At 37.7% G+C, this 25,605-nt stretch overlaps 1 protein-coding gene across 1 annotated transcript; it reads left to right on the top strand.

The window, feature by feature from the left end:
* Window positions 1-502: 502 nt before the first annotated feature.
* On the top strand, window positions 503-24,129 carry calm1b (calmodulin 1b). The gene is made up of 6 exons (XM_051645207.1): window positions 503-636; window positions 10,700-10,730; window positions 10,826-10,969; window positions 21,305-21,411; window positions 21,520-21,655; window positions 23,210-24,129. Exons 1-6 carry the CDS (start codon window positions 634-636, stop codon window positions 23,236-23,238), a joined length of 450 nt encoding a protein of 149 aa, XP_051501167.1. The 5' UTR covers window positions 503-633; the 3' UTR covers window positions 23,239-24,129.
* The last annotated feature ends 1,476 nt before the right edge of the window (window positions 24,130-25,605 follow it).

Here is a 25,605-nt window from a genome sequence, read left to right as displayed (position 1 = left end):
AGCATTCCTTTATTAATTACTCTATCTGTTATGCTTGTTCTTTATTTTTGATAAGTCTTACCACATAATTATCTATTCTGTAACATCCCCATTGCACACAAATTGCTATAAGTGCCAAATCTCTTTGTATTGGAAAAACGTCCTACACAACATATTCTTGAATTACTTCTCCCATTGACTTCCACTTGACAATTAGGTCAGCTTTGACAGCAAATTAGAAAATTAGCTGTTGAATTCAGTCAGAAGGGTGAAAGGGAATTCGTAAACAGTTATCAACTTCTTCAAACAGGGAGCAGCACTGATTAATAGTGTGCAAAGAGGTACTATTTGGGTTAATGCAACATCCCAACGCTCAAGTATTTCGACAGGAGAACATGAAATGTATGTGCTGCGCCGGTGTGGAAACAGTGCGCGCTTCGGCCTGAGTGCGCTGTAACGGCGCGTGTCATTGGCTGAGAGGGAAAGGCGGGGCGTTCCGCTCGCACTGAGTCAGGAAGTGAGTGGCGGATGAATACACGTCCAGTTCTCACAGAGGACAGAGCCGGAGCAGCAACAGTGGACGCGCATCCAGACCCAGAGAGAGATCTGCGTTTAGTCTAGTCTGGAGATTGTCACCCTCTGTTCCCTACAAACATGGTACGTAATCCTTTATGTCATATATTGCGTTATAACTATTTCATGCAGTACGCACTTAAGACGTTTTGCCACTGTTACTGACTGTTTACCCAGAGAAACCTAGTTTACTTAGAAATAGCCTTTTAAATAAAAGCATTAGATTTATGCTCGCAACTTCCAGAGATACTGTAGGGAAACAGCATTTTAAGCCATTTACATCGCAATTTTTTTATTTTTTATTTCTGGTATTTTAATTCAAGCGTAGTAACAGCCAGAATTGAGCCTGAATCCACAACTGCGCAATTTTTACATCCTTTATCTTACATGTACATCAAAAGATGTGGAATAACCAGGGGCGTAGATTACAGGGGGGATGGGGGAGAGGTACTCTCCCCAATAATCAAAACAAGCAAGTACAACCCCCCAATATTTATACCATAATCAATGGAAACAGGTAAATTCTTCACACTGTAACCCCCCCCCCAATGTTCAAGCCAAATCTACGCCCTTGGGAATAACGTAGTTTTGCCTTTGGAATACATGCAATACATTATTTTCCTAATGTGTCTTACAGTACGACAAGGGAAGTTTTCTTTACATCAACATGACATCATATTGAATAGCTATATGTGTGACAGTTTAACCCGTGGCTTGTTATGTCAGGGTTTGGGGGGGGTAGAGGGTCAGTGGGTCGGGATGTTGGGGATGTTTATGCTGGGGTTTGTGAAATATGCTGGCTGGGACATGTTGAATATTTTGGTAGATGGTTGTCTCAGATGAGGATGTGGCTCCACCGATGTCTGTTGCATCATTCATCTCCCTTTATACACCCTTCAAAGACTGGATTTCAAATGCAGGCCCAGTATTTCACATCTAAAACCACTTTACAGACTCCTTGCCAACATGCAGTTGTATTTTAACCACACCGCGATGTTGCATTAATTAAAGGGTGTAAGGCTTAGTGTAATGGCTGCACAGTTTCCTGTATTTTCTATGTTGTCATTTTAGCTTATGCAAATTAAAGGTTTGTCATGGTGAAATGTCTGTCATCAGGCTTTTGTTTGCCTGATGTGTTGTTTGGCTTTTCATAAATTATGTAATTGTGGTGCGTTCTAAAAAAATCACAAATGATATCTCTTTATTATGTCAGTTGTTTTTTTTAGACAGCAATGAAATGAAATAGAGAGCAAATGGAGACGTTTACCTAAAGGAATATGCCGGGTTCAGTACAAGTTAAGCTCAATCGACAGCATTTGTGGCATAATGTTGATTACCACAAAAATGTATTTTGACTTGTCCCTCCTTTTCTTTAAAAAAAAAAAAAAAGCAAAAATCTGGGTTCCAGTGAGGCACTTACAGTGGTAGTGAATGGGGCCAGTCCGTAAATGTAAAAATACTCACTGTTAAAAACGTATAGCCACAAGATGTAAACAATGTGCATGTTAACGTGATTTCAGTGTGATAAAATCGCTCACAAACCTTTTCTGTGTAAAGTTATATCCAATTTTACGACTTTGTTGCCATGATGACGTAATGGCATAAATCCTAAAATGACAATAAATACATTTAAACAACTTTACAGCTTAATTAATTCACTAGTTTAAACAGAAGAATCAATGTAAGTGTTTTTTTTTTTTTTTTGCTTCACATTTCTGCCTTTTAAACCTTCCAAAATTTGGCCCCATTCTCTTCCATTGTAAGTGCATCACTGTAACCTCTATTTTTGCTTTGTGTTTTTTTTTTTTTTTTTTTAAAGGAAAGGAGGGCCATGTTGAAAAAGTATTATAATTTTTTTGGTAATCGGCTAGAGGTCGACAGATAGTGGATTTTGCCGGTGGAAAAGGACGATAACTAAGGATGCAAATTTTGGCAAATTCATTTAACCGACTAACCGCGAGTTTTAACCGGTTGTTATTGGTTAACCAATAAGCCATGAATCAAACCAAAGTGACCAAACAGGCACGACAAAGCTCTATACTGGCTGAAACAAAAAAGGCAGATGTGCATATTTAGCAATAGTTATTACATCAACATTTGAATGAACATCCTTTATATTTTCTTCTTATATTTCGTAACAAACATATTTTGAATGGATCGCTTGCACGCCAAATTAACGTACGAGGTGATAACTTGAACAGTTAACCGATGAGAATTATGCTGCTGGGCAATGCTAATAGTTTTTGTTTAGAAAAATCAACATATATTTACATGGCAGGGGTCAGTATGGTACGCAGCTGGTTGACGGTAAGCGCGGCGACTGAAACACGTTCCGAAAGCACTGATGTCCCGCTGCACATCGCACTCCCACCTCCCGTGTAACTAGGGCTGTAAACATATGCTCCTAGACATCGAGTCTCGCAGATATTTGTTTATTAAATGGTACCATATTGTACTTGTGCTACTACTAAACTCCTGTTTGCATCAGAACATATCGTCTTCATGGACGAAATGGTCCCACAGCGCGCCGCACACTTCATATTTCCTTGTCTGTCAGACTGAGAGGAAGACAGTGGTTTACTTGTTAACTGTCCCCACATGTGTACATAACATGCCCTATGTGATTATCCCACCAAATTACCCTGTTAATTTTTAACTGATAGTATTAGTCGAACAAATTGTTAATGCCGGTCAATTGTTTAACCAGTTAACCGTTTACATCCCTAACGATAACAAAATTCTTAGGGAGCTTTCACACTTGGTTCGATTGCTTGGACCGAACCCGAGTTTGTTTCCTTCCATTTGCATAGATTTTTGCTGATAACCGTTCCAAAAAGCAACAATTGGGACCGTTTATTCAGTAAAACCTTATACTGCAAATGCTGTCGATTGAGCCTAACTTGCATGGAACCCGAAATGTTCCTTTAGGACTCATGCTTAAAGACTATATTAACCTAACATGTTTTACTTCTTGAGTTTCAGAAGTGATTTCAACAATGCTTAGATTTGTCAAGCTATCAAAGGTGTTTTGATTTTCATTGCATCTCTGTTTTAAAAGGGTGGAATAGCATCTTGTAGGAGACAGCTGTCCTGTGTGTAGTTATAATGTAATGAACCCTGAAACGCATGCTTTATCTGTTGGGACTCCTGAGGATTATAATGTGTATACTGACCTACATTCATTTGCCTGGAAATTGTATGCTTTAGATAAAAACATCTCACACCAGACAGGTGACAGTAGTGTCACAATGCACAGATTAGAACAGATGGTGTTCAGTGGTGTACTTTCTGTGCATTATAGAGTTGCAGAGACTGTGAATCTAATAATTCTGGCATACGGGTGCATTATATATGATATATAATAGGGGTGTATGATCAGGGGTTCAAATGATCACATTTTAGTTTACGAGTGAAATGTTCTCCCATACAAATTAGGTTTTAAGGTTAATGCTTTATCAAGTTTTAGATCAACAAAACCAACCTCCCTACCCTAAACCTCAAACCTAAACCTATAGCATAGGTTTAGGTTTACACCGATTGCGTCATAAAAGTAAATGTGAGATAAAATACGCAATTGCTGAAGAAACCACCTCATTTTGTGGTGCTTGGCACTTTTGGCTCATGTGTCGACGTGTGCTCCTCAGGACTCATACCTTAGTCCTTTACATCGCAAGTGCAATGCTCTATCAGTTGAGCTACCGTGTTTCATCACACTGGAACTAGCTTGTAAATGTAGTTGGCTGTGTAATGCAAATGTTAAAATATAAGTCATGCATTATTGTAAAAATGTTTAGATGACATGACCCTAATATAGCATTGTTTGTGGAACAGGGCGAAAAGTCCATGAACTGGTAATCTGCAGTTTTACCTGTGATTGGTGTGAAAGAGCTTTAAAGTTGTTGTTGTTGTGCCCCTAGTATTTATTTAATCAGGAAACTGCTGTGATATGTACAAAAAGCTACGTAAAAAACATTTAGCAAAAATTTGGTTGAATACAAATTAATGACAGCAGATGTGACATACACAAAATTATAAAAATGAAACTTAGTTTACACAATATTTACTAAAAAAAGAAAAAAAAAAGAAACGCTATTTGAAAACAGGTGCATTATCCATTAATAAGGCTTTTGGTAATTTTTGGTAAAATTGAAAACTGACATAATGGGGAACTTCCCATACTCCGTATCAGCCAAGCTCAGTGGTAAAGACGCTGGCTAATCGCTCAATATGCGCTCATTTACAGACGCTCTTTACACAACTGCCGGTTTTCTTAAAGAGGCAGTACAGGGGGTCCTGGGTAGCTCAGTGGTAAAAGACGCTGGCTACCACCCCTGGAGTTCGCTAGTTTGCTAGTTCGAATCCCAGGGTGTGCTGAGTGACTCCAGCCAGGTCTCCTAAGCAACCAAATTGGCCCGGTTGTTAGGGAGGGTAGAGTCACATGGGGTAACCTCCTCGTGGTTGCTATAATGTGGTTCGTTCTCGGTGGGGCACGTGGTGAGTTGAGCGTGTGGATGGCGTGAAGCCTCCACATGCACTATGTCTCCGTGGCAACACGCTCAATAAGCCACGTGATGAGATGCGCGGATTGACGGTCTCAGACGCGGAGGCAACTGGGATTCGTCCTCCGCTACCTGGACTGAGGCGAATCACTACACGACCATGAGGACTTAAAAGCACATTGGGAATTGGGCATTCCAAATTGGGAGAAAAAGGGGAGAAAAGTAATAAACAGTTCGGTTATTTCTGACAAAGTTCATTATGACACACTGGCAAATATTGGAAAAGTACTATTAATCCCAGACTATTAACGGACTGATTTACGATGAACATGTTTAGGCAAAACAACATGTTGTTGCATATGTTACTTTTGAGAATTATTGCATCTTGACACTTACTTAAAGAATGTGAGTCTTTATGATGTGCATATCCACCTGCAACCACTGCTTTCCATTTATTGCCCATTAAAAAAAAAAAAAAGAAAGAAAAATGGTCCAGACAATGGGACAGATAGTTTTCCAGGGTTGATGCAGGGTGATAGGGAGTCCCAGATCAGCTGTGTCTCTTCCTGTGGTGCAGTGCCCCATCCCCCAGACAGGGGCTTAGGAGGGGGTTGCCAGGGTACTGGGCACATGGGCATGAGGAATAAAATGAGCCATACAGCTGGAAACAAGAATGGTCACTTCCAACAACAACCCAATATGCTTTTCACATTATAGCTGTCAATAGGGCTGGGCAATAAAACTACAATCGCACGAAGCATTGTGAATGAAGTAATCGAATAAAAAACAATGGAAATATTGATTTTAGGTATAGAATTAAAAGTATAGAAAGAATATATATTTAGTTTACTGCAAAATATCCCAGTATATATATACAAATATACAGTATAAGTAGTTTTAGGGTGTAGGGAGAATGACTCGATTGCGTCATTCACAGCACGATATAGAGGTGGGCGGTTGCTGGACTTGTTTGGCAGACTTTGTTGGCCGTGGTTGTCTGATTAGTGGATCTTTCTCTGCTGGACCATGGGGTACTGTAGTTATTCACCAGAAATTCCGCTATTAAACAATATTTTAAAACAATGAAGTTGAAATAATGTGGACTGATAGGTTATACCATCTGGCCAACTGGCTGACTGTACATTATCCCTTACATATCTCATTATTTTTCATCCTTTTGAAGATATTAGTTATATATCAAAATTTTTTATGTGCTCTTTTTTTTTTTTTTTTCAATCAAAGGAACCATCATTTCGACCAAATGGCCATTGTAGGCAAGAAGATTAAAAATGTATAATGCAAGAAAAAAATCTGTAAAAAACTAGATAAAATAATCAAGGCATGTTTCCACTTTGTTTTTCACTAAATAAACACCCACACACAAAAAAAGATATTTGATCATTCTCATTCGTATGCCCCTACATTTTTGAGTGATGATGCAAACGGCTAGTTAAATCAGAATTGAATCAATTAAAGGAATATTCCGGGTTCAATACAAGTTAAGCTCAATCGCCAACATTTGTGGCATAATGTTGATTACCACAAAAATTTATTTCGACTCGTCCTTCCTTTTCTATAAAAAAAAAGCAAATATTGAGGTGACAGTGTCCCAGATAGCACACGTACATCTCTGAGATGTCTGTTTTAGATCTTTTCATCTGGAAAGCATCATAATCTAATTAACATCAGCTAAACATCTTAAAAAGATCAGATTTACAAACATTCTTAATCATAAACTTCTCAAAGAAATCTGCTGAATGTCTTACTGACATCCGAGAGGAAAAGTCTTATTTAGGGCTGTCACGATTATGAAATTTGGCTGACGATTAATTGTCAAACAAATAATTGCGATTATGATTAATTGTCTATTTTGGAGCTGTGACGATTAATTTCCTCGTTAAGGCTTTCACGATTAATTGTCATGTAAATTGTCATATTTTTTAAAGTGTGCTTTTTTCTGCATGTGCTTCATACACCTTAAGAAGTCATTTTTACATATTTAACTTAAAATAAATCAAATAATAAAATAGGAATAAACTATGATTTCCTTTTAAGGCTTTAAAAACTTATTTATGACATGAAAAATAATGTTTTAAATATCAAAATATTTCTAAATACATAAAATATGTCCTTCTTTTTGGTCAACTTTAGTTTTTGTCAATTTTACACTTGTGTTTTTTATTTTTATTATATTATGCGATAGTAAAATATTTATTTCCTAATTTCTTCACTTTCACATGCTATTTTAATGCTCTGATAAACCCAAGAGTCCTTATTTGTCATGAAGCAAAACCTTTTGAGAACCTTTGAGAAACATTTTATCACTCCACAGAAATAGAGTAATCATGCGTCTCCTCCTCTTTGTCACTGCGTGTCATTAACACAGCGTGTATGGATTTATACAGTTTATTCGCTTATAATTCCCTTATTTGGGCATTAAAATGTGATTGGAATTTGAATGCCCAATAATCGCAGTTGTCTCAAATAACCAATAACTCAAAGATCAGACGTTTTTTTTAATTATGGTGACAGGCCTAGACATACTGTAGATGAGCAAACAACCTAAAAAAAAAAATACGTCTTCCAGATGTAAACACACATCAAATAAACATCTGGGTGAAGTTCGTGTGCTTTCATGGCACTTAGAATGGATGTGAATGGGGCAAATTTTTGGAGGGTTTAAAACCAGAAATGTGAAGCTTATAATTTTGTAAAAGCACTTACATTAATTCTTCGGTTAAAACTCATGTATTATTTGAGCTGTAAAGTTGTTTAAATCGTCATTTTTACAGTCACTTTAGGATTATAGGTTTTGTTGACATTACATCATCATGGCAACAAAGTTGTAAAATTGGCTTTAACTTTACACATAAAAGGATAGTAAGCAATTTTATCACACTAAAATCATGTTAACATGCATATGTCTTCTGGCTATACTTTTGAAACAGTGAGTATTTTAACCAAAAATTTGTCCCCCATACACTTCCATTGTAAGTGCCTCACTGGAACCCAAATTTTTGCTTTTTAAATCGAAATTAATTTTTGTGGTATTCTGTGTAAAATTATGTCCAATTTACAATCGTTTGTTGCCATTACGACATAACGGCGTAAACCATAAAACCGTCAAAACAATACTGTAAAAAACTTTAGAGTTCAAATAATACGTTTTAACAGAAGAATTAATGTAAGTGCTTTTATAAAATAAGCTTTCCATTTGTACCTTTTAAAAAAAAATTGCCCCATTCACTTCCATTTAAAAAAGTGGCACACTGTAACCACAATTTTATTTTTATTTTTTTGTAAATAAAAGGAGGGACGATTTGAAATTATTTTTTGAGGTAATCAACATTATGCCACAAATGCTGTCGATTGAACTTAACTTGTATTGAACCTGGAACATTCCTTTAATTAAAATGGTTATTCACAGAAATGAATCAAAACTACGAACTCTTAACGCCATTTTTGCTGAGAACTATAGCAGAGATGCTATAATTACATCTGTCTAAACACTCATGCACGCAAGATGCAGCACTGTGAATGATTGTGTAACTAGTCTAATGACACAAGCCTGATCTCTTGAAAAAACGTGACTGTGGTGATATTTTTGCTAAATGATATTACATGAATTCTTACACCAGGTTAAATGTCCACTAAGTTTCTCCCAAACAGATGAGGTTTTTAAGGGTAATGTTCTATAGAGTTTTAAATCAACACAACCTACCTCCCAACCCTAAACCTAAACGCAATTGCTGAAACATCCACGTCATTTTGCTTCTATGACATCTTTAGCTTACTTGTTCACTCGCGTGCTCTTCAGGACTCATTCCCCGGTCCTTTATATCTCATGTGCAATGCTTTATCAGTTGAGCTACCATGCAGTTTGACTGAAACAAGTTTGTAAATGTAGTTGACTATGTAATGCAACATTAAAATAAATTGTTTTATATACAAGTCATGTGCTAGAGAAAAGTGTTTAGATGTCATAACATAGAATTGTGTGAGGAACAAGGCGAAAGAAAGTATTTATGAACTCGTAATTTGCCTTTTTACTGGTGATTTGTGTGAAATGAAATAAGTCATTGTTGCAGCATATCTAGTGTTTATTTCACCAGGAAACTGCTGTGATACGTACAACAAGAAAACACGCAAAAGTGTAGCCTAGGTATAGTCATTTGGAAAATTTATGACAAAATAAAAAGTGCATTAAAATCATCGCGATATTGACAGTGTTGCTTAATTTTAAATCAGCAGCAAACTCATTGCAAAGATATAATAAACATTCAATGTATCTTCAATGTAGCAAGCGTGCATGCAATAGAAAACCTCTTAACGTAGTGAACTCATCTGCATGTCACGTGGTTATATCATGCAAGTATGGCTGCTTATTGCACAAAGGACTTTGAATAATTAGAAAGCATGTATGAAGGAAAAGCTGCGTCTTCCTTTGTCTTTGGCCCATTAGCCCCTCTCCTTCCCTTCATAATGTGGATTATTTGTTTTCCTAGCAGTGCTCATCCACTTTAGCAAGCTCTTGAGACTCCTGTAGTACTCACTGTAAACCTCAGCCCTGGACCCCGCCGATCAGCATGCTGTAATCTGATGCCAGCAGACAGCACTTACATGCTGTCTGTGTACTAAAGTGTTTTTGTTTGAATGTAACAGTCTAAAACAGCACTCTGCTAAAAAGTCTGTGAAAGAGTCTTTGAGGGGGAAAAACCTATTGTGGGATGTTGGGTTCAGATTTGTTGAACCTCTATTTTGAGACTTCACTCTGGGATTTCTTGTTCTACAATTTGTCTAGTTAATGGTGCTTGCTAAAGCTCATACTTAAGCCCTAGGTATACTTCCAATTTGAGGCTCAGCGTCTGCATACTGTCGAATTGTAGACATACACAGGTGGTTGGCGCATTTGCGCCATGACTGATATGAGACACCTGAATTTCTCTTCAGGACTTTAGACCCATAAAGATGTCTTTTATATTCCTTCAGAATCGAGTTATACAAATGCAGGTATCTCCAGACCTCCTCATGCTCTTAATTGGCACATCCACTGTTGTTGTTTTTACCTTCATCTACTGATGTTTAGCCGTGATTACATCTTCTTCTAGCACTTCTTCGTGACAGCAACGGCTCAAATGTGAGTGGTACCACCTTGTGGATCCACTAATTAGTGCAAATAACTCCATGCGCATTCTGCGCAATCAAAGACACGTGGTTAGTAAAATCGGGCTGCGCGCATTCAGTGCTCGAGCACTGATGGCGAGATTTGCATCATGCGTCCTGTCTGACCGAAGTATACTTTGGGCTTTAGGATTAGGTATGTTATCTAACCCCTAACCCTAAGCATTTAACTTAAGCATCCTTCACAGATTGTGCAAATGGTATAAATAATATTATTTATTTTATAAGCAATCAGACTTGCATAGAAAAAAATCTTTATCTTCAGAAATCAGAAATTCAGAAATCATCTTTAGAAATTGTTCAAATCTACTGCAAGCGTCAATGTACCAGTTCAGTTTTTGTGTAATTGTGTATTATTGTGAATGATTGGCCTAGCAGTGCACTAAACATACAATGGTACATTATGTTTGACCACTGTAACTTACTGAGTAACCAACATCTCTCTCTTTTTTGTCTTTGATTTGTAGGCTGATCAGTTAACAGAGGAGCAGATCGCAGGTGAGAGATGATGCTTATAGGCCTAGTGTAATGGCTTTTATTTGAGTGTTTTGATTTATATATTAAATATAGGCACCACCCTTTTTCCATTTCAGAGTTCAAGGAGGCATTTTCCTTATTTGACAAGGATGGTGATGGTACCATCACGACCAAAGAGCTGGGCACAGTCATGCGGTCACTGGGTCAGAACCCCACAGAGGCAGAGCTGCAGGACATGATCAACGAGGTGGATGCTGATGGTAAGTGGATTTTAAAAAGTAACAAGATTAACATGACCTGTTTGTTTTGAAAATTGTCTTGAAAGTGTTGAATGTGTTGAGTGAACAGAATGGAGCGCTACAGTGCCCACCCACTTTTTCAGCCATCTTAGTTCTGGAAGCATTTTTTCCATCGGGATTTCATAAAATCATTCATAAAAGAGTTCTAAGCCATGAACCAAATCAACCCAAGTAGGTATAGATGCAGACCAGAGATCTCCAAATGGGGCCGGAATCTCCAAAAGAGGATGGGGTTTCTCCAAAAAGGGGGATTGTGCCAACTCTAAAAGGGGGGCGTCGCTTTCACACACGGGTAGGGTTAGAGAAAGGGTTAGGTTAGGGGCTCTGTACATCTTTGCTGGCGGTTTGGAGCTCCCGCCCCTTTTTGGAGCTCTGCCTGCAGCTATACCCTTCTCAATCAACCAGCTCTGAGGTGAATTACAACATTACAAACTTTGATTTGAAGCAAAAAAGTATTGGAAATTCGGACAAAAAGATAAAGGTACAAAACTGTGTACTTAACGTCTTTAATGAGACTTTAATCCCAATAAGCATTGCGATCAAATTAAAAACAACAGAAATTTATAAAACTATTGATATAAAGTTGATTATAGAAGACTGGTGTGCTTTGTCCCATTGTAAAAAGGTGCCTGGAATTGTTCTTTCAGGCAACAGAAGCCCTAATCCCACACCCTTCGCTAATTCTAACCATATAGAGCCTGTAAGGCTGAGTAGCCTGCCAGGAACAGTTCGGGGCAACTTTCTTCCACCGCGTGGGCTTGGTGGATCTTTCTCTGCTTGACCATGGGTAGTGTAGTTCTTCATCAGAAATTCCACTTTTAAACACGATTTTTTGAAAACGAAGGTGAAATAATATGCACTGATTGCTTCAACAGAAGCATATACCATTGATTAACAACCTCAGAGCTTACAGTAGATCTGTCTATAAAAGTCTATAAGTTATCATTAAAAACAGTTCGCCTATGGAAAAAATGTATGGGATTTTTAATTCCGGAACCAGACTTTTGCGCTCTTGCAAAAATTGCTGTTCCCAAACACTCCTGCTGTCTACCATTGGTCAACCAAACAGATTCAACCAGACAGTGTGCAGTCTCTGCTCTACTAGTGGAGCCAATTGTGAATTGTGAAAATACTGATTGTTTCCAAATACATTTCCCCAACCCTTCCCCCTGAAATTGTCTTCACTTTTACACACTTTTCCTTTAAATGAAAGAGGTTGGAGAATAGAATAGTGTTGTCCCTGTCTTTGGAGTAAGAGAGGATCATCTGTAAGAGCATTTAAACTTGTCCACTCATGGCTGTGACAATTTCGTCCAATAGAGTGACGGTCCTCTCGTTCAGCACTCTGTTTCTCCAAAGAGACACCAGAAATCGCTATAATCAGCCTCCTGTCAAAGACCTCTCAGACAGACAGCTGCTCGCCACAAGCTGTGGTGATGTGGGATTGGGAGGCAGTGAGAGTTTTGACGGCGTCAGTTTCAGAGCCGTTCTGTCGGTCTTCATTGATCAGCGAATCAATAGGCCTATGGGATGCAGCCTGTCTCTCTCCCGCTGATGTGATCTAGGTCAGACGGCAATAATGTGAGTAGTAGAAGATAAAAGTAATTGCATAATCAACACTTTGCGCTCATCATACATCTCGTTCCCACACACTCATTGCTGGGAAACTGGAGAAGAGCTTATTTTGAGAATCGACACTGGAAGCGACCTGGAAATGGCTGATTTCAGCACAATTTTGTGTTGTTGAGTGGTCGTTCTAGTAATGAATTGAGTACTGCTTCGTTTGCTCCCAGCTTCCGTACCTTTGAAAGGCTGTGCTGATATGACTCGGTACTGTAGCGAACAAAGATCTTAACTTTTTACCTGTCATGCTTGGAATGTGGCTCATTGTACACGTCTTCATTGTCAGTACCTAAAACTGTATGTGTGTGTATCTCCTGGGCAGTGTTAATCTCATCATCTCAAATAAGGTTTTTTTGGATTTGATAGACAAGACAAAAAAGATGCATCATGACGATAATTAAACAATTGTAATAAAAACATACTGTTGGCGAAAATATGACAAGATATTAAATAAGCACTAACAATGTTTTAAGAAAAAAAATATCAAGAAATAAATTAACCAATTCCTTTGTTTTAGTCAGAGGTTCTGCCCTGCTTAAAGAGCAGGGGCTGTATGGATAAAACTTCTCAGAAATGCTCTTAAGAATAGTCTTAAGCTTTGACTTAAGTGTCAAAAATTCTTAGCAAAGAGCAGAACTTGTGTAAGAGTAGGAGCTTTTTATAAAGATGCTAAAAGCAATTTTCAGCAAAGTATAAGACTGATAATTAAGTGCTGTGAAATAAGGACTACAATGATGATGACCCAAAATAGCCACCCTTAAACACTAAAGCAGCCAATAGTGAGCCTGCAAGGATACTACAGGATGTCCCAGCTGGTATGACACCATTCATTCATTTATGATTTAACCTCTTATACTCTGCAGGATTTATGGGCTGCCGCCTGAAATTTTTCACACTCAAATTCAAAAGCTCCCTGTTCACACATCCAGTGGATTAATTTAATACAAATTGTCTTATTTTACAGATAACCCCCTATATTTTACGAAATTATTGCAATGGGGCCTGGGTAGCTCAGCAAGCAATGACGCTTACTACCACACCTGGAGTCGCGAGTTTGAATCCAGGGCGTGCTGAGTGGCTCCAGTCAGGCTTCCTAAGCAACCAATTGGCCTGGTTGCTAAGGTGGGTAGAGTCACGTTGGGTTAACTTCCTCGTGGTCACTATAATGTGGTTCTCGCTCTCGGTGGGGCGCATGGTGAGTTGTGCGTGGATGCCGCGGAGAATAGCATGAGCCTCCACACGCGCTAAGTCTCCGTGGTAATGCACTCAACAAGCCAAGTGATAAGATGCGCGGATTGATGGTCTCAGACATGGAGGCAACTGAGATTCGTCCTCCGCCACCCGGATTGAGGCGAGTCACTACGCCACCATGAGGACCTAGAGCACATTAGGAATGCCAAATTGCGGTGAAAAGGGGAGAAAATCCCCTCCCTCCCCCCCCACGAAAAAGAAATTATTGCAATAATTAATAATTAATATTGTACATGGTTACAATTTTATGATAAACATTATTTATTTTTTTCGTTTAAAGTTTAAAAGCATGTCATTTCAGTCCTTTGTCCTCTGTTTTCAAGCAAAAAGTCTTATTCCACTGGATAGTAGAAAGTACTAGGAAAAAAAAAGAATTTTTCCTCTATCACCTTCCATCACATTATAGTGATCTGAAATATAGGTGGTTTTCTAACGCATTTTAGCCCTCACCCATAGACAACAAGTCTTTTTTTGAAATGCTGAGAGCTGTCACATTGTTTTGTTGAATATCCTGGCTTCTGAGTTGTCTAGCCCAATCTAGGTGTCATTGGAAAGCAGAGAATCCTTGCTTTACAATGATGTGTAACATTTCATCTTCCATAGATGGGAACCTATTTTGCTGAGCATTTGTTTCTCATACTTTTTCTACCGGATTTCATATTTTGTTCTAAAACATTTTGACACAACTTTGGAATATTCACCCAAGCAAGCTAACAAATAAGTAACCAACTCATTTTAAAGCTAACAACCCAAGGTAAGATTTGATATAAAGTTTGAGGTTATTTGGGGCTTACAGATCAGTGGTCAGCACAGAAAAGAGATGTTTGCATTTTATGCCTTACTGAAATAAAGTTTCACTTTGTGATAATTTTGAAAATATTTTGAACTGTGGTATTATGGCAACAAAATATACTGTACAGTCACCTACCTGAGAATGAGAGCTTTCATTTGATATACAGTAAATTAGCTTTTCATGACAATTTAAATCACGAAATGTAATGATAAAAAAACTCTACATGTATGATTTCCGTTAAACACGGTTCAATTTAGTTGTAAATTTGATGATCAACATATCAGCAATATTTTAACGGAGCACTCCATTTGGTTGAGCGGCATCGGAGTTCACTCTATGAAGTAAGCCTATTTTTTTTATTATTATTTTTTTGGCTTATTTGAAGTAATAATGACTAGCTTGCTAGTTGTTTTGCAAAATGGAAATGGAAACTTGCATGAATTTGAGTTTATAATATTTACAAATAAGAATATATCAGTAAAATGTAATTAGCTGGGGTTAAACGTCTCTCAAGGACATTAAACTGCAGAAGGAATCTGTGACACCCCACACAAAACTATGAGCTTATTAAACTTTTTATATAGTGTTTGGGCTCTTTTCAGATGCAGCTCTGTACCATTTGTCAAATAGATTTTTTTCCCATAGAAACATGTTTTCACTACTTTAAAGTGGTGTCACTGACTGAGGTTGCAGTGCTAGTGCAAAGATATTCAACTAATCATAATTGAATTCATTTTTGATTATTTTCATCATTGATTTTTATAATTTGCATTATATTTGAGATTTTATTAATTAGTTGTTGTTGCCCTCTAAAAGTTTAGGTATGTAGCCCATCTCATATTTCAAATGCTTAATTCACAACGAGTTTCAATGTATTCATTAAATGGAAAAAAATGTGCTGCAATTAAAGAATTATATTGATGGATTTCATTTCGCCCAACTACAAAACACATTTGCCCAAATTCCACTATCATAAGTCCAACACATTGTTTCTTTGTTATAGAGTGTTTTGTCTCTGCGGAACACAGTCAACAAGGTTAGGAGACCTCTCCAGCACTCTTAAACAATTTAAGAGCTGAGAACAAGTCTTAACACTTATAAACCTTTATGAATCACACTTATTAAGTCTAGGAATAAGAGTAAAATTACATCATTCTTAGAATTTTGACGCACTTAATACTACAATTTTACTCCAATTGGCTTTATACATATGGCCCCTAAACATTTGTAAACGTAGCCACTTTGCTAGCATGTTAATTACAGTTTGTATTTTATTTAAAGGAATGTTCCAGGTTCAATACAAGTTAAGCTCAATTGACAGCATTTGTGGCATAATGTTAATTACCTCAAAAAATCATGTTAACCTGCATGTTGTTTACATATTGTGGCTATACTTTTTAAACCTTACTTTTGGCCCCATTCACTGGAACCCATATTTTTGCTTTTTTTTAAAGAAAAGGAGGGACAAGTCGAAATAAATGTTTCTGGTAATCAACATAATGCCACAAATGCTGTCGTTTGAGCTTAAGTGTGTTGAACTTGGAATATTCCAAGTTGAAGAATCCTTTCTTTGTTTGAGACAATTATTAAGGTTTTAATAAACATTAATTAATAGTTGTCAGTGTGTTTAACATTTTTCTTTAAGATTGGTCCATTACAGTTTGGCATATTATCATTAATAATCCCAACCTGTCTTTCTATATTACACCACAGACCATTAAATCACCATCTGCTCCAGTCAAGAGGACCACGGCTTTTAAACCGGAGTCAAACAATTGTTCCTTTTAGATTGGCAAATCCTAGACCACTGACTCCACACATCCAGTCTGTAATCCAGCCTGGTCTTTATTACTGCACGCTTGACCCGTTTCAGACCTCAGTGGATGTTAAACTCCGTTAAACTTTTATATGATCAGCTGCAGCTAGTCTGTCCAGCTGTAGGGATCTAGCCAAGTCTCTTATATCACAGTCTCCTCTTTTATTATTCATCTCTCTTCCTCGAGGACTATCATCCCCAGCTAATCCACGGCAAGTCACATGACTCTTGATCTCTCTCTAAGTGAAACCCCACCTCCCTGTACACTCATCCGTTTGATGGCTCAAATGGTAAACTGTGAGTGACCGCAGTGTGTCCCAGGCACCACTGCACTTTGCATTATGGATGCACATAGAGCTTCCTAGGCTAATGAACCTGTGGTGAGGTTCGGATAGCATCACCCAAAATCGAAAGATATTTAATTACAACTAATTTGTCACAGTTGGGGGTTATTTTTTGCAATATTGACCGGATTACTGTGTGTGATTCTCACGAGACCTGTCAAGAAAATGTCTTGAAATGTCTCCAAAAACTAAAGAAACAAATAAGACATTATATTTTGCTTATAAAATAATCAGGCCTTTTTTAGGGCCATTAAAATTTTTTACATTATGACATTATTTTCATGAGAGTTACGCACATTTTACCCCCAATTCTCACTACGCAACGTGAAAAAAGATGGTCACTGTGATATTTTTTTTATTTTTTATAATTATATATGATATACAGTTGTGCTCAAAAGTTTGCATACCCTGGCAGAAATTGTGAAATTTTGGCATTGATTTTGAAAATATGACTGATCATGCAAAAAAAAAAAAAAGTCTTTTATTTAAGGATAGTGATCATATGAAGCCATTTATTATCACATAGTTGTTTGGCTCCTTTTTAAATCATAATGATAACAGAAATCACCCAAATGGCCCTGATCAAAAGTTTACATACCCTTGAATGTTTGGCCTTGTTACAGACACACAAGGTGACACACACAGGTTTAAATGGCAATTAGTGCCTGTGTATAAATAGTCAATGAGTTTGTTAGCTCTCACATGGATGCACTGAGCAGGCTAGATACTGAGCCAAGTGGAGCAGAAAAGAACTGTCAAAAGACCTGCGTAACAAGGTAATGGAACTTTATAAAGATGGAAAGGGATATAAAAAGATATCCAAAGCCTTGAAAATGTCAGTCAGTGCTGTTCAATCACTTATTAAGAAGTGGAAAATTCGGGGATCTCTTGATACCAAGCCAAGGTCTGGTAGACCAAGAAAGATTTCAGCCACAACTGCCAGAAGAATTGTTCGGGATTCAAAATAAAACCCACAGGTAACCTCAGGAGAAATACAGGCTGCTCTGGAAAAAGACAGTGTGGTTGTTTCAAGGAGCACAATACGACGATACTTGAACAAAAAGTAGCTGCATGGTCGAGTTGCCAGAAAGAAGCCTTTAGTGCGCCAGTGCCACAAAAAAGCTCGGTTACAATATGCCTGACAACACCTTGACTCGCCTCACAGCTTCTGGCACACTGTAATTTGGAATGACAAGACCAAAATAGAGCTTTATGGTCACAACCATAAGCGCTATGTTTGGAGAGGGGTCAACAAGGCCTATAGTGAAAAGAATACCATCCCCATTGTGAAGCATGGTGGTGGCTCACTGATGTTTTGGGGGTGTGTGAGCTCTAAAGGCACAGGGAATCTTGTGAAAATTTATGGCAAGATGAATGCAGCATGTTATCAGAAAATACTGGCAGACAATTTGCATTCTTCTGTACGAAAGCTGCGCATGGGACGCTCTTGGACTTTTCAGCATGACAAATGACCCTAAGCACAAGGCCAATTTGACCCTCCAGTGGTTACAGCTGAAAAAGGTGAAGGTTCTGGAGTGGCCATCACAGTCTCCTGACCTTAATATCATCGAGCCACTCTGGGGAGATCTCAAACATGCGGTTCATGCAAGACGACCAAAGACTTTGCATGACCTGGAGGCATTTTGTCAAGACGAATGGGCAGCTGTACCACCTGCAAGAATTTGGGGCCTCATAGACAACTATTACAAAAGACTGCACGCTGTCATTGATGCTAAAGGGGGCAATACACAGTATTAAGAACTAAGGGTATGCAGACTTTTGAACAGGGGTTATTTCATTTTTTTTCTTTGTTGCAACACAACAACAAAATAAATATTTAATACGGTCCCACTTTATATTAGGTCTCTTTAACTACTAAGTACTAACATACAAATACATACAATACAATGTATTTATTGTGTACCAACATGCTGTTCTGTAAAATTCTCACAAGATTCACATTTGCTGCTACTGAGGTTAAGGTACAGGTAGGTTAAGGAGTAGGTTTCGGGTTGGGTTTTAGGGGTTTAGGGTAAGGGTTAGGGGTAAGGTTAACAGTAAGCGAAGTATAGTTTTAAATATGTGTGATTATTATTTATATATATTCTTTTATTTTTTTTGTGTATACTCATGTGTGACCACAGGGATGTTTGTTGAGGGTCAGGGTAGGGTTGGGGATTGGGAGGGGTAATAGTGGGTGTTAAATATTGATTCTGTGAATATATGTTTTGCTTTTTCTTTGTCAATTGTATGAATCAATAAAAATGTGTTAATCAGAAAAAAAAAGAATACCATTCTGAGATGATATTCTTCTCACTACAATTGTACAGAGCGGTTATCTGAGTTATCGTAGACTTTGTCAGTTCGATCCAGTCTGGCCAGTCTCTGTTGACCTCTCTCATCAACAAGGCATTTCCGTCCACAGAACTGCCGCTCACTGGATGCTTTTTGTTTTTGGCACCATTCTGAGTAAATTCTAAAGACTGTTGCATGTGAAAATCCCAGGAGATCAGCAGTTACAGAAAAACTCAAACCAGCCTGTCTGGCACCAACAATCATCCATGCGATTATCTAATCAGCCAATTGTGTGGCAGCGGTGCAGTGCATAAAAACATTCAGGTATGGGTCAGGAGCTTCAATTAATGTTCACATCAACCATCAGAATGGGGAAAAAATGTGATCTCAGTAATTTGGACTGTGGTATGATTGTTGGTGCCAGACGGTCTACGGTAACTCAGATACCCGCTCTGTACAATTGTGATGAGAAGAATATCATCTCAGAATGCTATTCTGAGATGCAGGTTGGTGCCGTTTTGGTGGCATGAGGGGGACCTACACAATATTAGGCAGGTGGTTTTAATGTTGTGGCTGATCGGTCTGTCTATCTCTCTCTCTCTCAGTGTTTCCGCTATATACATTTTGCAGCGGCGTTGCACCACTGCTGCATTATGAGCGCCGCTGTTGGGATTTCACATTGTTCATTTAATATTCTTGACACAACAACACTTGCCAGCCCCAGTCGGCTGTGTGCTTTGTACACTGCGAAAGAGACACCACACACACACAAATGCACGCACATTCTCATAATGACGTCACCGCATAACACGCGTGTCAAACTTGCTTCATTTCAAGTGGCCTGCGAGCTCATTTCTGAAATGTAGATGGTAGGGGATAGCAGCGTTTCACTGAAAAATCAGTTAGAGCTACCATGAATTTACTGTTGTAACACTTACTATACTGTGTTAACTATGGTAGTTGTGGCAGAAAAAGTTTTCCCAGACTGCTGTTTTTCATTACAAAAATACCATAGTTCTTTATATAGAAACCATAGTTACTAATCATGGTAGTGTTGAGCCATGCATGGTTTTACCTATGGTTACCATGAACTATTACAAAAATAACTGTTAAAACTATGGATACTTTGGAAGAACTATGGTGCATTTTCGTAATTATGGACTAAGCTATCAGTTTCCCATCTGTGTAAAATCTGTACTGTTGTAATGCTCTCTGATTGCAGGAAAATGTAAGTTGTTTTGTTTGCCTTCAGAAATTCCAAGATATGACTGTAGTTTAATCAGTAGAAGCCTGATGAAAGGAATCTGTAAGAGACCCAACTTAGTCACACTGTCAGAATATTTCAATTTAGCCATATAAAAATGAGGTGTTAATTTTTTCCACAGGTGTTACTGTTGTCAATATAATAATTTTCATTTGCATCCCAACCTCAAAATCAATGTAATGTTATTGGTAATTACATGGGTGCTACCAAAGCAGGTGCTAGTGCCACATTTTCAACAGGCATAAAGAATATACCTAGTTAGAAGTACCCTGTATAATTAATTTTTCTTTTATATGTAAGTAAAATGGGTATTATAACTGAAATATACTCATATGAATTGGAATTTAATCGGAATCTGTATCGATACCCAGCCCTAGTATTTATACATCATTGTAGTTCTCCCTTGGTATTGCCTTTAATTTTTGCTGATAATATAAAAAAAAAAAAATAGTACTACATCTATTTTTTTTTATTATTATACAGAATTTTTTTTTTTTTTTTTAATGTGTTGCGGTAAAGAGACTCAACATGTTTTCAATGTCAATAGTAACCGTAAAATGTCTGAAAGTGTTACATAAATGAGAATTGAGGGGGGTAAAATGTGCTTAAGTGTCTTGAAAAAATGTTAATGGTCCTAAATGTAGGCTTAATTTTCCTTATGCAAAATATAATTTTATATCATTTCAATTAAATGGTTAATTTATTACTACATTTTTGTATTAATTTGGGGTTAAACATGACTAGGACCTTGACAGGTTTTGTGTGAATCACCCCAATACATTATCCCACCTATTCTTAATGGTTTGGACACCTCGAAGAGCATTTGAGATGACAACTGCCATCATCACTCGTGTACTTAATAAAAGTTTTGTTTTAACGCCAAAATAACTATCTTGCTTCCTTTTGTTAGGCAATGGAACTATAGATTTCCCAGAGTTCCTGACGATGATGGCCAGGAAAATGAAGGACACAGACAGCGAGGAAGAGATTCGTGAGGCCTTTCGGGTATTCGACAAGGTTTGTGCTCTTACTGTTTTATTTGGTATTAGTCTTTTTATTTCAGCCAGAACTGACCCTAAGTTAAAAGTAGTGGATAAATCATGTTGTCCCCTGCCCATTCTCCAGGACGGAAACGGCTACATCAGCGCTGCAGAGTTGCGTCATGTCATGACAAACCTCGGTGAGAAGCTGACAGACGAAGAAGTAGATGAGATGATCAGAGAAGCCGACATTGATGGTGATGGTCAGGTGAACTACGAAGGTAAGTTCTAATGAACTGTTGAGTCATTTGTTCGAGCTCTACTGTGCCTCTTTTAGACATATTTTTAGACATAAGAATTGTTCAGGATACAAAGAAAAACCCACAGGTAACCTCAGGAGCAATACAGGCTGCTCTGGAAAAAGACGGTGTGGTTGTTTCAAGGAGCACAATATGATGATACTTGAACAAAAGTTAGCTGCATGGTCGAGTTGCCAGAAAGAAGCTAATGCCACAAAGCCCGGTTACAATATGCCCGACAACACCTTGACTCGCCTCACAGCTTCTGGCACACTGTAATTTGGAGTGACGAGACCAAAATAGAGCTTTATGGTCACAACCATAAGCGCTATGTTTGGAGAGGGGTCAACAAGTATTGTGCTCCTTGAAACAACCACACCGTCTTTTTCCAGAGCAGCCTGTATTTCTCCTGAGGTTACCTGTGGGTTTTTCTTTGTCCCGAACAATTCTTCTGGCAGTTGTGGCTGAAATCTTTCTTGGTCTACCTGACCTTGGCTTGGTATCAAGAGATCCCCGAATTTTCCACTTCTTAATAAGTGATTGAACAGTACTGACTGGCATTTTCAAGGCTTTGGATATCTTTTTATATCCTTTTCCATCTTTATATAGTTCCATTACCTTGTTACTGTCTTTTGACAGTTCTTTTCTGCTCCCCATGGCTCAGTATCTAGCCTGCTCAGTGCATCCACGTGAGAGCTAACAAACTCATTGACTATTTATACACAGACACTAATTGCAATTTAAAAAGCCACAGGTGTGGGAAATTAACCTTTAATTGCCATTTAAACCTGTTTATGTCACCTTGTGTGTCTGTAACAAGGCCAAACATTCAAGGGTATGTAAACTTTTGATCAGGGCCATTTGGGTGATTTCTGTTATCATTATGATTTAAAAAGGAGCCAAACAACTATGTGATAATAAATGGCTTCATATGATCACTATCCTTAAATAAAAGACATGATCAGTCATATTTTCAAAATCAATGCCAAAATTTCACAATTTCTGCCAGGGTATGCAAACTTCTGAGCACAACTGTACACTATTAGGGGTGCACCAATATAGAAAGTTTGACTGATACAGATACCCATTAATATTTTTTATGGCTGAATATTATAAATTTATATATCTTTGTTTTAAAAAATATAAGTAGAAAAGACTGAAAACAGTTTAGTTCTTTTGCAACCTTATAAGATATTATCTAATTCCAATATCCACCATATCAGATCGATACATACAATAACGCTCCAATCGGCTGAAACCGTAATATGTTTTATTTTTCATAATTTATCTCCATCAAGAAGGCCCACATGTACGGCACATAAGGAACACTTTTTGTTTTGCTGAAAGTGGAGCCTCTTGATTAGATGCACATGAAAGATATTCGGAAAGGGGATGCTAATTACCGTGTGAATGTTGCCTTCACTTCTTGATTAAAAAATTAATAAACCATTTAACAGTTTAGCAGCTGGCTGCACATCCTGGCATTTGGTCAAAAGCAACTGCCTAATCTCATTTTCTTTCCATCTCTCCTCTCAGAATTTGTACAGATGATGACCGCAAAGTGAAGCCACCTCCTTCTGCCGTGCCCTCTTAGAAGAGAAAAAAAAAAATCAGTCAAATGTTTTACTTACCTCTTGGGGAAAAAAAAAGTTTATTTATTCATAATGTTTCTGTTTTAAAATAATTGAATGTTAAAATTAAGTATCCATCTGTCCACATAGAAAATAATGGAAAAATGTCAAATATCTGCATGAAATGGTTAGTGATCCTGTCCCCAAAGATCAATCTAGCATCAGTTATTCAAGAGAAAAATAACCTGTAACAACCTTCAAACTGAAGAAAAACAGCATTTGGTGAACTCTTTCAGTTCCATCTGCTCTTGATAATGTTTGGGCTGGCCATCCTCCTTTCGTTCTCTTGTTTTTCTGTTCTTCATGCATGCAGCTTGAGCCCGGAGCTCATTCTCCAGACAATCAGAGCCTGCAGAGTCCACTGAAGTGTTCTGTTGTGGATTTTTGTAATTTAAGAGGAACCGTAAGTAGTGAGAGAGTTTGTAAATTCAAGTTTGAAGTGAAACAGGGCTTTAATTAATGTAATGTGGGGGATCAAAACGTAAAAATCAAAAACAAAATTTCAAACGTTCGGCATGATTTATTGTTTAAGATATTTTTATTTTTTATTTTTATTGAGTTGTTATTTTGTTTTAATGACTTTCTTTTCCTGGACATCTCCTCTGTGGTGTGCTGCACCATGATGATGGAGATGACGGTGGAATGTTCTAGATGTTTGGAGGAGTGAGGCTGAGCCCCTCTGTTTCTTTACTCTTGACCGGTGAATTCTCCCCTGCACTGCGTCTGCAGCGGGAGTCTGCACTCCACTCTTCAGTTTGCATTCATTCCAAGTTTTACATGCTACTGTTTTAATATTTCCTTAAAATAAAGTGACCATGTACTTTACGACTACTGCTCTGCTTTTTGAGTCATTTTTTATGTATGAAAACTCACTCTCATGTCATTACAAATTTGTAAGCTGTAATTTTTAGTGTGGAATGCAAAAGGAGAATTTTTGACTAACATTAGCACAACAACAGTTAATAGTGACGCCAGCTGTTAACCTCGAAAAAACATAAAAGCATCTTAAAGCTAATTTATACTTACTGGGCGAACAGGCTTCTTTTAGGTCACCTAAAAAATATGACCACATACAAGACGTTTTTGTCTTACTATGGTGACCTTTGGTGATATCGCTCCTGTCTGCGCACATAACTTAAATTCTTGACCTAGAAGAACTGGGCTAGTCGAATAGCACTGATGATTGTTTAAAACTAATCGTGGGTGTGGTTTTGATGTGGCGTTCTTTAGTCCATTTGGGACCGTAAATAAATTGTTTTAAAACAAAGCCACTCCTAGCATAAATGCATGCATGAAGAATGTGAATAGTCAAAAACAAAAAAAGGAAGAATGTGAAAGTGGAGATTTATAGTAAAACAAAAAAGACTGATTGATCTGTTTCTCATCCACACCTATCATATCACTTCTGAAGACATGGATTTAACTACTGGAGTCTTATGGATGACTTTATGCTGCCTTTATGTGCTTTTTGGCGCTTCAAAATTCTGGTCACCATTCACTTGCATTGTTTGGACCTACAGAGCTGAAATATTCTTCCAAAAATCTTCGTTTGTGTTCAGCAGAAGAATAAAAGTCATACACATCTGGGATGGCATGAGGGTGAGTAAATGATGAGAATTTTCTTTTTTGGATGAACTATCCCTTTAATCATTTTTTTTTAACTGGTTCATTGAAACATGCCATTCAAAAGAATCGGTTCACGGAAATTATTAGAGTAATGGTGTAAATGTTTTTAATTCAATTGAAATGTATTTGTAGTCTTTAGAAATCAGAATGAAGCAGTAATAATGTCAAATTTGGTAAATATTTACTTTTTAACTTTTTTTTTTATACCCTGTTTCTCTGAAATTCTCTGTGGACCCCATAGCACCCCGTTGCAGCTCCCCAGTTTGAAACCCCCTGGTGTTGACTATTCTTTTATGGATTTTTTTGCCCTTTTTGGAGCTTGACACTCCTGGTCACTATGAACTGTCATTGTTGTGCAGCAATTCTTCAAAAATTCAAACTTTATATTCAGTGTTCCAGTAAAAAAAAAACATTAAGAATGACATTTTGGTGAGTAAATAGTTGTAGAATTTGCATTTTTGGGTGAACTATTCCTTTAAGTGTTGTAAAAGTTTCCTTCCCTGCTGTCAGTTTGCATTAATTCACCGTCTCTTTGACATCCTTCCTGTTGGAGCTCTAATAGATCAGTGACATACCATACCACCTGTGTTCCAACTAAATTACAGGAAATTACTTCCTGTTGAGACAAAGAATCCATCAAACATTTTTGTATGGTCCTCCTTTTCAAGTTCTCTC

Source organism: Myxocyprinus asiaticus, chromosome 19 (assembly GCF_019703515.2).
Source record: "Myxocyprinus asiaticus isolate MX2 ecotype Aquarium Trade chromosome 19, UBuf_Myxa_2, whole genome shotgun sequence".
NCBI lineage: Eukaryota > Metazoa > Chordata > Actinopteri > Cypriniformes > Catostomidae > Myxocyprinus > Myxocyprinus asiaticus.
The sequence above is the reverse complement of the archived record's forward strand: the minus strand, read 5'-3'. Positions and strand labels throughout refer to the sequence as shown.

What these genes read in the sequence shown, in the direction of transcription:
- calm1b (XM_051645207.1), top strand. An exon ending in CCTTTCGGGTATTCGACAAG is followed by an intron (nt 21,412 to 21,519) that starts GTTTGTGCTCTT and finishes CCCATTCTCCAG; the next exon opens with GACGGAAACGGCTACATCAG. An exon ending in TGGTCAGGTGAACTACGAAG is followed by an intron (nt 21,656 to 23,209) that starts GTAAGTTCTAAT and finishes CTCTCCTCTCAG; the next exon opens with AATTTGTACAGATGATGACC.